The following is a 19,408-nucleotide window of genomic DNA, read 5'->3' on the forward strand; positions in this document are numbered from 1 at the left end:
CTTTTGGAAAGCTGCTTACTGACGGATAAACTGCTACCGTCAAACCACATTTATTATAGTCTTAAAGGGCCGATCATAAATCTGACTTGGCTAAAACTGACTTTAGCCATATGTGAAAGTGGAGTGAGCTGTCAGAGTAATGATACATCTGGCCCAGTGTGTCAGTTCAAGAGAATCTTAAAGGGACAGTACACCTGAGGCCGATCTTCCCTGTGTGTGCTGCTCGGGTTAATATGATCCACTGATACTTGATATCAGCCATTTCAAGGTGGGGAAAGGCTGAGAAATCCAGAAAACATATCAGCCACTCCTGATTGAACTTTCTTGCACTGTTGTCACAGCCCCGCCCCTGTTTCACACTCACGTTTTGGCTTTCCGTTTGTGAGATCCGTCATGGGCTCAGCGGTCCAAAACGGATCGGTTTTGCCCTAATGTATTCTGAATGGAAAAGGATCCGCTGAGAATGCGTCAGTTTGGCTCCGTTTTGTCTCCATTCCGCTCTGGAGGCTGACACCAAAACGCTGCCTGCAGCCAAACTGATCCGTCCTGACGCACAATGTAAGTCAATGGGGACGGATCCGTTTTCTCTGACACAATCTGGCACAATAGAAAACGGATCCGTCCCCCATTGACTTTCAATGGAGTTTATGACGGATTCGTCTTGGCAAGGTTACAGATAATACAGACGGATCCGTTCATAACAGATGCATGTGGTTGCATTATTGTAACGGATCCGTTTTTGCAGATCCATGACGGATACGCCCAAAACGTGGAAGGCACTTCAGTCTGATGCAATCCTGGGAGGCTGCATGTAACATGTCTGCAGGCAGAAAGGGGGGAAGACCTTTGTCAGTTATCAGTTCAGGCCGTTCTCTCTAGCTTACTTCTATGTAATATGTTAAACCTCCTTAAAGGCATCCACTGGCGGGCGGCCGCCCAGGGCGTGATCGAGTCCCCATGTTTAGGAATGCCGAGTGGTGATGCGGCCTGATCTTTTTGTGTTGTGCTGCTCCTACCTGGAGAGTCCACACTTGGTGAAGTTTAACAGTTTTACGTGAATAAATTTGCAATAAACTTCAGTCTGGTTCCTATTAGCTTCAGTTACTGTTTCTTATGAGAGTGAGGTATCCTATGGTGCATTTTGCTGAGTAGGGGTCTTTGGCTCCATTTTGCCTCTCAGAGGTACAAAGTCCTTTTATATATCAGAGTGGGCTGCTCTCTGAGCTACTTTCCCAAAGCTCCTGCAGCAATGAGGGAAAACGCTCCCTCTCCACACCGTGCTGCTTCACTCTCTGTCTCCAACTCTCAACTAACTATAGCTTTCTGCAACCCCTCCCTTGGTAGGAAGGACTAGCCCAATTTTGCCCAAAGAGGGGGGGGGGGGGGGGTGGGGGGAGAATGGTAAGTTCCATTCTATCAAAAGATACTCTCTGCCAGATACACTGCCACCTACTGGACAAACAAGCACATTATATGCAATAACAGTTGCATAACAGCATAACAATATTATTAAGGCACATATTATCAGAGGACGTGGAATTAAATACACAGATGACGGTCTTTGCTAACCATTAGAGACAGTAGCTAGGTGTAGGAATGGCAGTGCCCCCTCTGGGATGCTACACTTTGGACAACTCCTTATAGGATGGAAGAGTCCCCCAAAGATAAGCTGATCATAAGGTGTCCCAAAGCTGAGACGCCCAGCAGTCAGCTGTAATCTGTGTGAGAGCCTGAAAGCAATTGTCCCCTTTTCCCTGCAGTGCCCCCACAGGAGAACTGATGAATTGCATAGCTCCCTACTCAATGGGCTGTCCATGTAATGTATGGTCCTCCAGACTGACAGACACACCCTACAGTACTGAAAATGAGCTTTCTAAACTAGATTTCCCCCTTTGAAGGTAAATGACGGGAGTTATACAATGGGTAACGTCATGTTGAGAGGATTTAGGGTTAATATGGCAGTTGGGTTTCTGGGTAATGGTTCATATTACCTTGCGTCAGTGAAGAATGTGCGAGCCTGGACTGCGGCCAAAGCCATAATGGAAAGTCTTATTTCATTATCCCATCCGATATTTGGGATTCCGCACCCCTGGTAATGACCTGGTGTAATTCCAGGAGACGCTTCCTCACGTGGCATTTGAGCCACTTTGATTGCTGAGCATTCTGGGTAATGAGCGATGTGACACTCCCGGTGATTAATGCCGCACTGCGATCCTCTCAGCGCTGGGAGAAGGTTACAGGCGCTCGCTATTGGATGTGGAGATCGCGGATTTCCAGGCGAGCCTCATATCTGCTAATAAACACGAGAAACTGAAGAAGAAGAAGAAGAAGGAAATGAATCCAATTCTCCGGGACGTCTTATAATCTGGCGCTTGTTCCTGACACTGCAGCATAATCCGGATTATCAGGAGAACAGAAAGAAAACTAAAAAGAGGGATGAAAAAGAACATTAAGAGGCGGCAGAAGATCAGAGCTGTGTCCCATCAAAGCCGGGTCAAAGACATGGCACTGTAATGAGGTGACTCTGCTGACACTGCGTACACCACTCTCTAATGATAATGAGATGACTGCTGACTCCAACCTCTAATGATAATGAGATGACTCTCCTGACCCTGCCCTCTAATGATAATTAGGTAACTCTGCTGACCCTGTCCTCAAATGATAAGGGGACTCTGCTTACACCGCTCTCAAATGATAATGAGATGACTGCTGACCCTGCCCTCTAATGATAATGAAGTGACTCTGCTGACCCTGTCCTCTCATGATAATGAGGTGACTCTGTTGACTCTGCCCTCCCATGATAATGAGGTGACTCTGCTGACTCTGCCTCTAATGATAATGAGGTGACTGCTGACGCTGCCCTCTAATGATAATGAGATGACTGCTGACCCTGCCCTCTCATGATAATGAGGTAACTCTGCTGACCCTGTCCTCTAATGATAAGAGGACTCTGCTTACACCGCTCTCAAATGATAATGAGATGACTGCTGACCCTGCCCTCTAATGATAAGGAGACTCTACATACACCACTCTCTAATGATAATGAGACGACTGCTGACCCCAACCTCTAATGATAATGCAGTAACTCTGCTGACCCTGTCCTCTAATGATAAGGGGACTCTGCTTACACCGCCCTCTAATGATAATGAGGTGACTCTGCTGACCCTGTCCTTTCATGATAATGAGGTGACTCTGCTGACTCTGCCCTCTAATGATAATGAGTTGACTCCGCTGACGCTGCCCTCTAATGATAATAAGGTGACTCTGCCCTCTATTGATAATGAGGTGACTCTGCCCTCTATTGATAATGAGGTGACTCTGCCCTCTAATGATAATAAGGTGACTCTGCCCTCTATTGATAATGAGATGACTGTGCTGACCCTGCCCTCTCATGATAATGAGATGACTCTGCTGACTCTGCCCTCTAATGATAATAATGTGACTCTGCCCTCTATTGATAATGAGATGACTGTGCTGACCCTGCCCTCTCATGATAATGAGGTGACTCTGCCCTCTCATGATAATGAGATGACTCTGCTGACCCTACCCTCTAATAATAATGAAATAACTGCTGACCCCACCCTCTAATGATAATGCGATGACTCTCCTGTCTTTAATTATAATTAAATACATTTAAAAAAAAGGCAAAAATTAAATAAAATAAAAATACGACAATCAGATTTAAAAATGTAATATGTGATAAATATGATCCATTCGTATGGCTGTAATGACTATTATTTCTGTATAAGGCACAGGCTTTCTCGCAGCGGCCGTCGTGCCTGAGACTTTGGGGTAGAACGTCATGACACCTGTCACGTCTGTGCGCTGTGAACATGACAGTAGTCACCGCAGCTCGGACTCGTTGGAATAAATTCGTATAATTTATTTAGCAATTTAGAGGATGCTCCAGGAAATAATTGTTTATGAAGTGAAGATAAATGCAGGATGTGACCTGACGCATCCGAAAATAATTCATCAACATCAAGGCGAGCGGCGGATGTGTGGGATTAATGAGGGCGGCAGCGGTGGGCCTCCTCCGTGTCATCTGCCTGAGCTTCATTAGTATCCCGGACCAGTCCCGCTCCCTCCATTGAAAAGTTATGCAGGAATTATTATTCTACAGATTAAGATGTCCAAGAAGCAGAAAGAAAAATAAAAGTGAACCCCTCACCCGGATGAGACGTTATGGCCCCCGTTACACCTCATTATGGATGCGAAGAAACAATTACTGCCAACATTAGAAATCTGCCAGGTGAGAATAAAGTACAATGATATCAATAGACCGACGCTACGAGGCCCAGGGCGATGCCATATTTCTCAGCAGAATGGTAAAATATTTCATAATTACATCTATAGATGACGGAGATTAGCATTTATATGCTAATGGGCAGGACGGCAGCGGCGCGGCGCTAGCTCTGGAATCACTCAGGCTTTTAATTGAGATAAGTCTTTGGGGGTCGATTTGATTTAATTTGACTTGTGAGGGGCTCTTCTAAAGCATCTGGACAAGTTCTGAGCTAAATCTAGAACTTCCTGGAGAACCCCAGTTATAATGAACGCTTCCTTCCCCCTAGTGTGTGTCCGTGTCCTCCCTGCACGTGTTACTGTTACAGTATGGTTTCTACATTGTAGCAGCTTGCGGCTCTTGTCTCTATGAGACCTTTCTTCACTTCTTGGTCAGTACAATACAACTGAGGCATTATCTGTTATCAGAGAACATAGGAGAACCGACTGTAACCAGCCTCATCATCTACACCAGCTCCATCTACACCAACCTCATCATCTACACCAGCTTCATCTACACCAGCCTCATGTTGTACATCAACTTCATTACCCTCACCAGACCTATCTCCTACACCAGCCTTATCTAAACTAGCCTCATCATCTACACCAGCTTCAACTACACCAGCCTCATCATCCACATCAGCATCTACATCAGCTTCATCATCCTCACCAGTCTCATCATCTACAGCAGCCTCTCCATCATTACAAACCTCATCATCTACACCAGCCTCATCATTCTCATTGTCCTCAACCTCCACAGCAGCGTCATCACCTACACCAGCCTCATCATCCTCACTGGTCTCATCATCTACACTAGCTTCATCTACACCAACCTCATCATCTACACCAGCTCCATCTACACCAACCTCATCATCTACACCAGCTCCATCTACACCAACCTCATCATCTACACCAGCTCCATCTACACCAACCTCATCATCTACACCAGCCTCATCATCTACACCAGCTTCATCTACACCAGCCTCATCATCTACACCAGCTTCATCTACACCAGCTTCATGTTGTACATCAACTTCATTACCCTCACCAGACCTATCTTCTACACCAGCCTTATCTAAACTAGCCTCATCATCTACGCCAGCTTCAACTACACCAGCCTCATCATCTACATCAGCTTCATCATCTACATCAGCTTCATCATCCTCACCAGTCTCATCATCTACAGCAGCCTCTCCATCATTACAAACCTCATCATCTACATCAGCCTCATCATTCTCATTGTCCTCAACTTCCACACCAGCGTCATCACCTACACCAGCCTCATCATCCTCACTGGTCTCATCATCTACACCAGCTTCATCATCCTCATCATCTATATCAACCTAGTCATCCTCACAAGTCTCATCATTTACACCATCCTCACCATCTACACCAACCTCATTATCCTCACCAGCCTCACACCATCATCGTCATCATTCTCATCATCCTCCCCATCCACACCCGCCTCACCAGCCTCAATATCTACCAGCCTCATTGTCTACACCAGTATCACTACCTACACCAGCCTCATCATCCTCACCAGTCTCATCATCTACACCAGCCTCATAATCTACATCAACCTCATCAGCCTCATCATTTACACCAACTTCATCATCCTCAACATCTACACCAACCTCATTATCCTCACCAGCCTCATCATTCCCATCATCCTCCCCATCCACACCAGCCTTATCATCCCCACCAGCCTCATCATCTTCACCATCTACCCCAGTCTTACCGTTCTCATCATCTTGTTCTCATCATCATGTTTCAAGGTCAGATATTGGCGCTGACATAAACACAGGTTGAGATTCTGGAAATTTATGGGCTTCATTTAAATGCAAATGATGTTCCTCTCTGTCACATAATTATCCCGTCTGCACCCGGATTTATCACTAAAGACGCTCGGAAGGCAAAACAAAACTGTGGAAGAAAAAGACGTCTTATCAGAGACCATGTCCTGGATGGAAAGTTATCACAAAGTATGAGCTCTGCAAAACCAAAAGCTCTGCACTCCTATTATTTACATTAGAATTCCATATTATTTAATGCTGTCATTAGAATGTATCATTGTTTATATTGTGTTATTCTATTTCAGCAATCGTTATTATTGTTATTATTATTATCTGTAGCACTAAAGTGATGGAGTAAAAACTAATTGTTAAATGAGGAATAATTAGTGGAGCAGGAGACGACTTTATTCACCTTATCCAAATAAAATCATTAACGTTAAAACAAAATATTTTATTAGAATTTTGGTGAAAAAAAGTAAAGAGATTGTAATAAAAAAAAAAGCACAAATGAAGACTCTTCTCTAATCCCTCCTTTGTGATTCAGCCTTAGAGGGCTAGAAAGAGAAAATAAATCATAGGGACAACCTGTAACGGGGCGGGGGGCTCAGACTTGCTACAACCTCCCATTTTACACAGACACAGGTGATAACTTGTAATAAAGGTCAGGATCACTTGAGGCGCTGCCGAGGTTCAGATGAATAATACATCAGTGATGCAGGGTATCTTTATACACAGGTAGTCTACGCATTTCTGGGGCTGCATTGCCCCCTTCTTCAGGACTATTTATCTGAACCTCGGCAGCACCTCAAGTGATCCTGACCTTTATTACAAGTTATCACCGATACCTGCTGTTTGCCCTGGGGCCACCACAGAGGACCACGGCTGCAGCCCAGGACAACCGCCCACCGGTCGCGATTGCAAATAACCGGTAAAACGATCTGCAGTAGTTGTGACTTTTCACAACCATGTCTGGTAAGCACAATCGTGTGTATCGGAATTTCTTACTTGTACTGGTTTTGCATGGCATCATTATACTCCAGTCACATCCAGAGCTGCATTCTCAAAGTAGTTGCTAAGTTCCAGCTTAACCCGTGAGTTGCTGCTGTGAGTTATGTCTTAGCAGCCAGCACCTTAATTAGATGATCTCCATATCGCTGCATCTTCCATGGTGTCTGACATCCAGCAAACAGGCGGCGGCGGCAGGATGACGCTCGCTCTGCAGGTGACTATCAAGCAATTGCATCTATCAGATCTGATGAAGACAGGAGCCGTCACTTCTTGCAGGACAAGCCCTCAAATTATTTTCTTCTTGTGAATTATTTCAACGACTTTTGTTTTCTTTCTTCGTCTTCGTGATTTGAAATCTTCTTACCGCTGGCGGAGACTTTTTGATTAGATGTAAATTCTGTGTTCATGTCATTATATATCAGGAAAGAAAAGATCAGGAAAGAAGAGGAGCCTGAAACACAAGAAAGATGAGGGCAAGGAGGCAGAAGTGCTGCGTACCGAGAACGGCAGCTCCTCCATTCCCTAAAGATATGGAAATATGGAAATGGACAAAAAGCCTGTTAAGTGGTGGATCTGGACATCAGCGCTCAGACCATGGCGACTAACCTTCTTCACCAGCTGAGGGTTTGTTACAATTGTATCCAGTCTAGACAATCCTCTGTGAGCTAAACAGATAAGCAGAGCAAACCACTCTCCTGTCCTGATAGACGGTTACATTGAGCTTGTTTACCTCACATTGTAATATCTTGGTTGATACAGTGTAACAAACCATCAGCTGTGAAAGCAATTACACCTCTACTATGTCCCAGGGACCTGGCATTCATATAACTGGGGGAGGGGGAGATACAACCCTCAGATCTCTCGGGCCTGGCTGGAAATAAGGGTGGGTTCACATCAGCGGTATGTATTCCGTAATGGCTTTGCGTTATAACATGGTTATAACGGGAAATAACAGAATCCATAAGCCTTTAAGAGGCATTCAGTCCTAATAGAAGTCTATGGGAATCGTAACGGATCCGTCTGGTTCCCGTTATGCAGGACTGGACTCCTGCATAACGGATCCGATATGATTCCCATAGACTTCTATTAGGACGGAATGCCTCTTAAAGGCTTATGGATTCCGTTATTTTCTATTATAACCATGTTATAACGGAAAGCCATAACGGAATCCAGAACGCAGATGTGAACCCACCCGAACATAGAAATGCTGAAGATCAGCCATTGTCCGTCCACAAACCTCCTGACCCAAGACAAGTCCACCTATGGGCCCAGAGTACAGCAACGCGCTGGACTCGCGGGGGATCAGGAGGGTTTGTGGTTGACCATTGGATGGTTAATATGGTCGTGGGGTGATCGCTCCGCCACGTCAGCAATCTGTGACCATTCACAAGGAGAACCAGTTCTGAACGCCCAGAGCCGCTGGCGATGACAACCACAGGGTCACTGACAACTTAACGCTCTGATAATAAGATGGGGGAGGAGAAGCAATAATAAGGTTAATCTGCATTTTCCCATCCATTTCCATTATTTACCCAACATTTAGTTCATTACCGGAAACCGCTGGGATTTTACCTCTGACCAAGAGACAAAGCTGCATCTCTCCACATAGAGAAGGACCATAAATCATTCAGTAATGAGGAATTTACTCCTCGACCACAGCCGCTCACCTGAGATTACAGATTAGACGAGCGTTACCGGATCAGTAATCAGAACAAGTCAGTGACCCGAGGAATCCAAGCTGAAGGAGACCACAAGACACAGCAACACCACAGAGGCTCATATACCATTTATCCTGTACTGATCCTGAGTTACATCCTGTATTATACTGCAGAGCTGCACTCACTATTCTGCTGGTGCAGTCACTGTGTACATACATTACTTATCCTGTACTGATCCTGAGTTACATCCTGTATTATACTCCAGAGCTGCACTCACTATTCTGCTGGTGCAGTCACTGTGTACATACATTACTTATCCTGTACTGATCCTGAGTTACATCCTGTATTATACTCCAGAGCTGCACTCACTATTCTGCTGGTGCAGTCACTGTGTACATACATTACTTATCCTGTACTGATCCTGAGTTACATCCTGTATTATACTCCAGAGCTGTACTCACTATTCTGCTGGTGCAGTCACTGTGTACATACATTACTTATCCTGTACTGATCCTGAGTTACATCCTGTATTATACTCCAGAGCTGCACTCACTATTCTGCTGGTGCAGTCACTGTGTACATACATTACTTATCCTGTACTGATCCTGAGTTACATCCTGTATTATACTCCAGAGCTGCACTCACTATTCTGCTGGTGCAGTCACTGTGTACATACATTACTTATCCTGTACTGATCCTGAGTTACATCCTGTATTATACTCCAGAGCTGCACTCACTATTCTGCTGGTGCAGTCACTGTGTACATACATTACTTATCCTGTACTGATCCTGAGTTACATCCTGTATTATACTCCAGAGCTGTACTCACTATTCTGCTGGTGCAGTCACTGTGTACATACATTACTTATCCTGTACTGATCCTGAGTTACATCCTGTATTATACTCCAGAGCTGCACTCACTATTCTGCTGGTGCAGTCACTGTGTACATACATTACTTATCCTGTACTGATCCTGAGTTACATCCTGTATTATACTCCAGAGCTGCACTCACTATTCTGCTGGTGCAGTCACTGTGTACATACATTACTTATCCTGTACTGATCCTGAGTTACATCCTGTATTATACTCCAGAGCTGCACTCACTATTCTGCTGGTGCAGTCACTGTGTACATACATTACTTATCCTGTACTGATCCTGAGTTACATCCTGAATTATACTCCAGAGCTGCACTCACTCATCTGCCGGTGAGTCCTGGAGTCTGTCACTCTGACCTTTCCTCCAGCAGGGGGCAGTATGTACATCGCCCATTTCTATATATTCAGCTCAAACTTCTCCCAGGTAATTAAAAAGGGACATCTAGAAAAGATGAAATATAAGGCAAATTTTCCGCGCCCCGGAGCCTCCATTAATCACCGCTGTTTTCTACAATCAGACTCCTACTATTAAGTTAGTTTAGATGAGTGATCAGCAAATCCTTAGAAACCTCATCCATCACCGTCCAATTCCTGAACCTGCCAACTAAGAGCCAGCGTTTCTCAAATCATAAAACATATTTCTGCTCTAAAAATCCCGGACAGCGGAGCCAAGAATATAAAACAGCCGAGGCTGCCGCCCTAGGAACTGTGAGGAGGCCAGTGTGGGGCAAGGCAGCAGGGGGCACCGCTGTATAAGTGTATGGATGGTATCTAGAAGGGGCACCGCTGTATAAGTGTATGGATGGTATCTAGAAGGGGCACCGCTGTATAAGTGTATGGATGGTATCTAGAAGGGGTGCCGCTGTATAAGTGTATGGATGGTATCTAGAAGGGGCGCCGCTGCATAAGGGCATGGATGGTATCTAGAAGGGGCACCACTGTATAAGTGTATGGATGGTATCTAGAAGGGGCACCGCTGTATAAGTGTATGGATGGTATCTAGAAGGGGCACCGCTGTATAAGTGTATGGATGGTATCTAGAAGGGGCACCGCTGTATAAGTGTATGGATGGTATCTAGAAGGGGCACCGCTGTATAAGTGTATGGATGGTATCTAGAAGGGGGCACCGCTGTATAAGTGTATGGATGGTATCTAGAAGGGGCACCGCTGTATAAGTGTATGGATGGTATCTAGAAGGGGGCACCGCTGTATAAGTGTATGGATGGTATCTAGAAGGGGGCACCGCTGTATAAGTGTATGGATGGTATCTAGAACGGGCACAGCTGTATAAGTGTATGGATAGTATCTAGAAGTGGGCACCGCTGTATAAGTGTATGGATGGTATCTAGAAGGGGCACCACTGTATAAGTGTATGGATGGTATCTAGAAGGGGCACCGCTGTATAAGTGTATGGATGGTATCTAGAAAGGGGCACCGCTGTATAAGTGTATGGATGGTATCTAGAAGGGGCACCGCTGTATAAGTGTATGGATGGTATCTAGAAGGGGCACCGCTGTATAAGTGTATGGATGGTATCTAGAAGGGGCACCGCTGTATAAGTGTATGGATGGTATCTAGAAGGGGCACCGCTGTATAAGTGTATGGATGGTATCTAGAACGGGCACAGCTGTATAAGTGTATGGATGGTATCTAGAAGGGGCAGTGCTGTATAAGTGTATGGATGGTATCTAGAAGGGGGCACCGCTGTATAAGTGTATAGATGGTATCTAGAAGGGGGCACCGCTGTATAAGTGTATGGATGGTATCTAGAAGGGTCACCGCTATATAAGTGTATGGATGGTATCTAGAAGGGGCACCGCTGTATAAGTGTATGGATGGTATCTAGAAGGGGCACCGCTGTATAAGTGTATGGATGGTATCTAGAAGGGGCACCGCTGTATAAGTGTATGGATGGTATCTAGAAGGGGCACCGCTGTATAAGTGTATGAACTGTATCTAGAAGGGGCACCGCTGTATAAGTGTATGGATGGTATCTAGAAGGGGCACCGCTGTATAAGTGTATGGATGGTATCTAGAAGGGGCACCGCTGTATAAGTGTATGGATGGTATCTAGAAGGGGGCACCGCTGTATAAGTGTATGGATGGTATCTAGAAGGGGGAGCCGCTGTATAAGTGTATGGATGGTATCTAGAAGGGGCACCGCTGTATAAGTGTATGGATGGTATCTAGAAGGGGCACCGCTGTATAAGTGTATGGATGGTATCTAGAAGGGGCAGTGCTGTATAAGTGTATGGATGGTATCTAGAAGGGGGCACCGCTGTATAAGTGTATAGATGGTATCTAGAAGGGGGCACCGCTGTATAAGTGTATGGATGGTATCTAGAAGGGTCACCGCTATATAAGTGTATGGATGGTATCTAGAAGGGGCACCGCTGTATAAGTGTATGGATGGTATCTAGAAGGGGCACCGCTGTATAAGTGTATGGATGGTATCTAGAAGGGGCACCGCTGTATAAGTGTATGGATGGTATCTAGAAGGGGCACCGCTGTATAAGTGTATGAACTGTATCTAGAAGGGGCACCGCTGTATAAGTGTATGGATGGTATCTAGAAGGGGCACCGCTGTATAAGTGTATGGATGGTATCTAGAAGGGGCACCGCTGTATAAGTGTATGGATGGTATCTAGAAGGGGGCACCGCTGTATAAGTGTATGGATGGTATCTAGAAGGGGGAGCCGCTGTATAAGTGTATGGATGGTATCTAGAAGGGGCACCGCTGTATAAGTGTATGGATGGTATCTAGAAGGGGCACCGCTGTATAAGTGTATGGATGGTATCTAGAAGGGGCACCGCTGTATAAGTGTATGGATGGTATCTAGAAGGGGCACCGCTGTATAAGTGTATGGATGGTATCTAGAACGGGGCACCGCTGTATAAGTGTATGGATGGTATCTAGAAGGGGGCACCGCTGTATAAGTGTATGGATGGTATCTAGAAGGGGCACCGCTGTATAAGTGTATGGATGGTATCTAGAACGGGGCACCGCTGTATAAGTGTATGGATGGTATCTAGAAGGGGCACCGCTGTATAAGTGTATGGATGGTATCTAGAAGGGGCACCGCTGTATAAGTGTATGGATGGTATCTAGAAGGGGCACCGCTGTATAAGTGTATGGATGGTATGTAGAAGGGGCACCGCTGTATAAGTGTATGGATGGTATCTAGAACGGGGCACCGCTGTATAAGTGTATGGATGGTATCTAGAAGGGGCACCGCTGTATAAGTGTATGGATGGTATCTAGAAGGGGCACCGCTGTATAAGTGTATGGATGGTATCTAGAAGGGGCACCGCTGTATAAGTGTATGGATGGTATCTAGAACGGGGCACCGCTGTATAAGTGTATGGATGGTATCTAGAAGGGGCACCGCTGTATAAGTGTATGGATGGTGTCTAGAAGGGGCACCGCTGTATAAGTGTATGGATGGTATCTAGAACGGGGCACCGCTGTATAAGTGTATGGATGGTATCTAGAAGGGGGCACCGCTGTATAAGTGTATGAACTGTATCTAGAAGGGGCACCGCTGTATAAGTGTATGGATGGTATCTAGAAGGGGCACCGCTGTATAAGTGTATGGATGGTATCTAGAAGGGGCACCGCTGTATAAGTGTATGGATGGTATCTAGAACGGGGCACCGCTGTATAAGTGTATGGATGGTATCTAGAAGGGGCACCGCTGTATAAGTGTATGGATGGTATCTAGAAGGGGCACCGCTGTATAAGTGTATGGATGGTATCTAGAAGGGGGCACCGCTGTATAAGTGTATGGATGGTATCTAGAAGGGGCACCGCTGTATAAGTGTATGGATGGTATCTAGAAGGGGCACCGCTGTATAAGTGTATGGATGGTATCTAGAAGGGTCACCGCTATATAAGTGTATGGATGGTATCTAGAAGGGGCACCGCTGTATAAGTGTATGGATGGTATCTAGAAGGGGCACCGCTGTATAAGTGTATGGATGGTATCTAGAAGGGGCACCGCTGTATAAGTGTATGGATGGTATCTAGAACGGGGCACCGCTGTATAAGTGTATGGATGGTATCTAGAAGGGGCACCACTGTATAAGTGTATGGATGGTATCTAGAAGGGGCACCGCTGTATAAGTGTATGGATGGTATCTAGAAGGGGCACCGCTGTATAAGTCTATGGATGGTATCTAGAAGGGGCACCGCTGTATAAGTGTATGGATGGTATCTAGAAGGGGCACCGCTGTATAAGTGTATGGATGGTATCTAGAAGGGGCACCGCTATACACTACGTGCAGAATTATTAGGCAAATGAGTATTTTGACCACATCATCCTCTTTATGCATGTTGTCTTACTCCAAGCTGTATAGGCTCGAAAGCCTACTACCAATTAAGCATATTAGGTGATGTGCATCTCTGTAATGAGAAGGGGTGTGGTCTAATGACATCAACACCCTATATCAGGTGTGCATAATTATTAGGCAACTTCCTTTCCTTTGGCAAAATGGGACAAAAGAAGGACTTGACAGGCTCAGAAAAGTCAAAAATAGTGAGATATCTTGCAGAGGGATGCAGCACTCTTAAAATTGCAAAGCTTCTGAAGCGTGATCATCGAACAATCAAGCGTTTCATTCAAAATAGTCAACAGGGTCGCAAGAAGCGTGTGGAAAAACCAAGGCACAAAATAACTGCCCATGAACTGAGAAAAGTCAAGCGTGCAGCTGCCAAGATGCCACTTGCCACCAGTTTGGCCATATTTCAGAGCTGCAACATCACTGGAGTGCCCAAAAGCACAAGGTGTGCAATACTCAGAGACATGGCCAAGGTAAGAAAGGCTGAAAGACGACCACCACTGAACAAGACACACAAGCTGAAACGTCAAGACTGGGCCAAGAAATATCTCAAGACTGATTTTTCTAAGGTTTTATGGACTGATGAAATGAGAGTGAGTCTTGATGGGCCAGATGGATGGGCCCGTGGCTGGATTGGTAAAGGGCAGAGAGCTCCAGTCCGACTCAGACGCCAGCAAGGTGGAGGTGGAGTACTGGTTTGGGCTGGTATCATCAAAGATGAGCTTGTGGGGCCATTTCGGGTTGAGGATGGAGTCAAGCTCAACTCCCAGTCCTACTGCCAGTTTCTGGAAGACACCTTCTTCAAGCAGTGGTACAGGAAGAAGTCTGCATCCTTCAAGAAAAACATGATTTTCATGCAGGACAATGCTCCATCACACGCATCCAAGTACTCCACAGCGTGGCTGGCAAGAAAGGGTATAAAAGAAGAAAATCTAATGACATGGCCTCCTTGTTCACCTGATCTGAACCCCATTGAGAACCTGTGGTCCATCATCAAATGTGAGATTTACAAGGAGGGAAAACAGTACACCTCTCTGAACAGTGTCTGGGAGGCTGTGGTTGCTGCTGCACGCAATGTTGATGGTGAACAGATCAAAACACTGACAGAATCCATGGATGGCAGGCTTTTGAGTGTCCTTGCAAAGAAAGGTGGCTATATTGGTCACTGATTTGTTTTTGTTTTGTTTTTGAATGTCAGAAATGTATATTTGTGAATGTTGAGATGTTATATTGGTTTCACTGGTAAAAATAAATAATTGAAATGGGTATATATTTGTTTTTTGTTAAGTTGCCTAATAATTATGCACAGTAATAGTCACCTGCACACACAGATATCCCCCTAAAATAGCTAAAACTAAAAACAAACTAAAAACTACTTCCAAAAATATTCAGCTTTGATATTAATGAGTTTTTTGGGTTCATTGAGAACATGGTTGTTGTTCAATAATAAAATTATTCCTCAAAAATACAACTTGCCTAATAATTCTGCACTCCCTGTATAAGTGTATGGATGGTATCTAGAAGGGGCACCGCTGTATAAGTGTATGGATGGTATCTAGAAGGGGGCACCGCTGTATAAGTGTATGGATGGTATCTAGAAGGGGCACCGCTGTATAAGTGTATGGATGGTATCTAGAAGGGGCACCGCTGTATAAGTGTATGGATGTTATCTAGAAGGGGGCACCGCTGTATAAGTGTATGGATGGTATCTAGAAGGGGCACCGCTGTATAAGTGTATGGATGGTATCTAGAAGGGGCACCGCTGTATAAGTGTATGGATGGTATCTAGAAGGGGCACCGCTGTATAAGTGTATGGATGGTATCTAGAAGGGGCACCGCTGTATAAGTGTATGGATGGTATCTAGAAGGGGGAGCCGCTGTATAAGTGTATGGATGGTATCTAGAAGGGGCACCGCTGTATAAGTGTATGGATGGTATCTAGAAGGGGCACCGCTGTATAAGTGTATGGATGGTATCTAGAAGGGGCACCGCTGTATAAGTGTATGGATGGTATCTAGAAGGGGCACCGCTGTATAAGTGTATGGATGGTATCTAGAAGGGGCGCCGCTGTATGAGGGCATGGATGGTATCTAGAAGGGGCACCGCTGTATAAGTGTATGAATGGTATCTAGAAGGGGCACCGCTGTATAAGTGTATGGATGGTATCTAGAAGGGGCACCGCTGTATAAGTGTATGGATGGTATCTAGAAGGGGCACCGCTGTATAAGTGTATGGATGGTATCTAGAACGGGGCACCGCTGTATAAGTGTATGGATGGTATCTAGAAGGGGGCACCGCTGTATAAGTGTATGGATGGTATCTAGAAGGGGGCACCGCTGTATAAGTGTATGGATGGTATCTAGAAGGGGCACCGCTGTATAAGTGTATGGATGGTATCTAGAAGGGGCACCGCTGTATAAGTGTATGGATGGTATCTAGAAGGGGCACCGCTGTATAAGTGTATGGATGGTATCTAGAAGGGGCACCGCTGTATAAGTGTATGGATGGTATCTAGAAGGGGGCACCGCTGTATAAGTGTATGGATGGTATCTAGAAGGGGGCACCGCTGTATAAGTGTATGGATGGTATCTAGAAGGGGGCACCGCTGTATAAGTGTATGGATGGTATCTAGAAGGGGGCACCGCTGTATAAGTGTATGGATGGTATCTAGAAGGGGCACCGCTGTATAAGTGTATGGATGGTATCTAGAAGGGGCACCGCTGTATAAGTGTATGGATGGTATCTAGAAGGAGGCACCGCTGTATAAGTGTATGGATGGTATCTAGAAGGGGCACCGCTGTATAAGTGTATGGATGGTATCTAGAAGGGGCACCGCTGTATAAGTGTATGGATGGTATCTAGAAGGGGCACCGCTGTATAAGTGTATGGATGGTATCTAGAAGGGGGAGCCGCTGTATAAGTGTATGAATGGTATCTAGAAGGGGCACCGCTGTATAAGTGTATGGATGGTATCTAGAAGGGGCACCGCTGTATAAGTGTATGGATGGTATCTAGAAGGGGCACCGCTGTATAAGTGTATGGATGGTATCTAGAAGGGGCACCGCTGTATAAGTGTATGGATGGTATCTAGAAGGGGCACCGCTGTATAAGTGTATGGATGGTATCTAGAAGGAGGCACCGCTGTATAAGTGTATGGATGGTATCTAGAAGGCGCACCGCTGTATAAGTGTATGGATGGTATCTAGAAGGGGCACCGCTGTATAAGTGTATGAATGGTATCTAGAAGGGGCACCGCTGTATAAGTGTATGAATGGTATCTAGAAGGGGCACCGCTGTATAAGTGTATGGATGGTATCTAGAAGGGGCACCGCTGTATAAGTGTATGGATGGTATCTAGAAGGGGGCACCGCTGTATAAGTGTATGGATGGTATCTAGAAGGGGGCACCGCTGTATAAGTGTATGGATGGTATCTAGAAGGGGGCACCGCTGTATAAGTGTATGGATGGTATCTAGAAGGGGCACCGCTGTATAAGTGTATGGATGGTATCTAGAAGGGGCACCGCTGTATAAGTGTATGGATGGTATCTAGAAGGGGCACCGCTGTATAAGTGTATGGATGGTATCTAGAAGGGGCACCGCTGTATAAGTGTATGGATGGTATCTAGAAGGGGCACCGCTGTATAAGTGTATGGATGGTATCTAGAAGGGGGAGCCGCTGTATAAGTGTATGAATGGTATCTAGAAGGGGCACCGCTGTATAAGTGTATGGATGATATCTAGAAGGGGCACCGCTGTATAAGTGTATGGATGGTATCTAGAAGGGGCACCGCTGTATAAGTGTATGGATGGTATCTAGAACGGGGCACCGCTGTATAAGTGTATGGATGGTATCTAGAAGGGGCACCGCTGTATAAGTGTATGGATGGTATCTAGAAGGGGCACCGCTGTATAAGTGTATGGATGGTATCTAGAAGGGGCACCGCTGTATAAGTGTATGGATGGTATCTAGAAGGGGCACCGCTGTATAAGTGTATGGATGGTATCTAGAAGGGGCACCGCTGTATAAGTGTATGGATGGTATCTAGAAGGGGCACCGCTGTATAAGTGTATGGATGGTATCTAGAAGGGGCACCGCTGTATAAGTGTACGAATGGTATCTAGAAGGGGCACCGCTGTATATCGAACATACACCACCTCTGCGATCAGCCCTATCGAACATACACCACAACCTCTGCGGTCAGCCCTATCGGACATACACCACCACCTCTGCGATCAGCCCTATCGAACATACACCACCACCTCTGCGATCAGCCCTATCGGACATACACCACCACCTCTCCAGTCAGCCCCATTGGACATACACCACCTCTGCGATCAGCCCTATCGGACATACACCACCACCTCTGCGATCAGCCCTATCGGACATACACTATCCCCTCTCCGGTCAGCCCTATCGGACATACACCACCTCTGCGGTCAGCCCTATCGGACATACACCATCCCCTCTCCGGTCAGCCCTATCGGACATACACCACCATCTCTGCGGTCAGCCCTATCGGACATACACCATCCCCTCTCCGGTCAGCCCTATCAAACATACACCACCACCTCTTCGGTCAGCCCCATTGGACATACACCACCACCTCTCCAGTCAGCCCCATCGGACATACACCACCTCTGCGATCAGCCCTATCGGACATACACCACCACCTCTGCGATCAGCCCTATCGGACATACATCACCACCTCTGCGATCAGCTATATCGGACATACACCACCACCTCTCCAGTCAGCCCCATCGGACATACACCACCTCTGCGATCAGCCCTATCGGACATACACCACCACTTCTGCGATCAGCCCTATCGGACATACATCACCACCTCTGCGATCAGCTATATCGGACATACACCACCACCTCTGTGGTCAGCCCTATCAGTGCTGTCTCCTGCATATCCCCTTTTCAAACCCCACAATACTTGTACAAGCATATCTGGCAAGACATCTACCTTTGCTTCAGGGACATTATGTATGCAGTGCTGTTTAGCTAGGTGTAAGTGTTACTCAGGGAAGAGGTTGTAACTGTTAGATGCTAGACATGCAATCCATGTATAGGCAGCCATTTTGGACATGTGCCCAGTGTTAATGTAATGTTATAATACATGCTGTTCAATGCTTTCTGCTGATACATGTTATGCCTTAAACTTATACAAGTTCTTGTATTATTATAGTTTTACCAATCAATTGATTCACACATCAAATACTCCTGTTTTGCCAATAAACAAGTTAGACTACAGAAAACAGTCCTCTTATTTGGAAGACAGGAATGGTTTATGCTGAATGTCAGACTGCACACTGTGTGAACGGGTATGAAGACAGAACAGTAAAACATATGCTAGTCACCAGCGGTAGTGGATCTGACTATACAGAGCCGCCATCAGCCACGCGGTCCTGCGTACACGATTGCAGCGGCTGCCACCCAGTCAAAG

The 19,408-nt window shown here is 45.8% G+C and overlaps 1 protein-coding gene across 1 annotated transcript; it reads left to right on the forward strand.

The window, feature by feature from the left end:
- The first annotated feature begins 3,042 nt into the window (after nucleotides 1-3,042).
- On the forward strand, nucleotides 3,043-6,272 carry LOC120982328 (flocculation protein FLO11-like). The gene is made up of 5 exons (XM_040412387.1): nucleotides 3,043-3,339; nucleotides 4,575-4,680; nucleotides 4,742-5,525; nucleotides 5,600-6,059; nucleotides 6,186-6,272. The coding sequence occupies exons 1-5, from the start codon at nucleotides 3,043-3,045 to the stop codon at nucleotides 6,270-6,272; spliced, it is 1,734 nt and encodes a 577-aa protein (XP_040268321.1).
- Nucleotides 6,273-19,408: the final 13,136 nt, after the last annotated feature.

The sequence above is a fragment of the Bufo bufo genome, chromosome 11, assembly GCF_905171765.1.
Source record: "Bufo bufo chromosome 11, aBufBuf1.1, whole genome shotgun sequence".
NCBI classification, from domain to species: domain Eukaryota; kingdom Metazoa; phylum Chordata; class Amphibia; order Anura; family Bufonidae; genus Bufo; species Bufo bufo.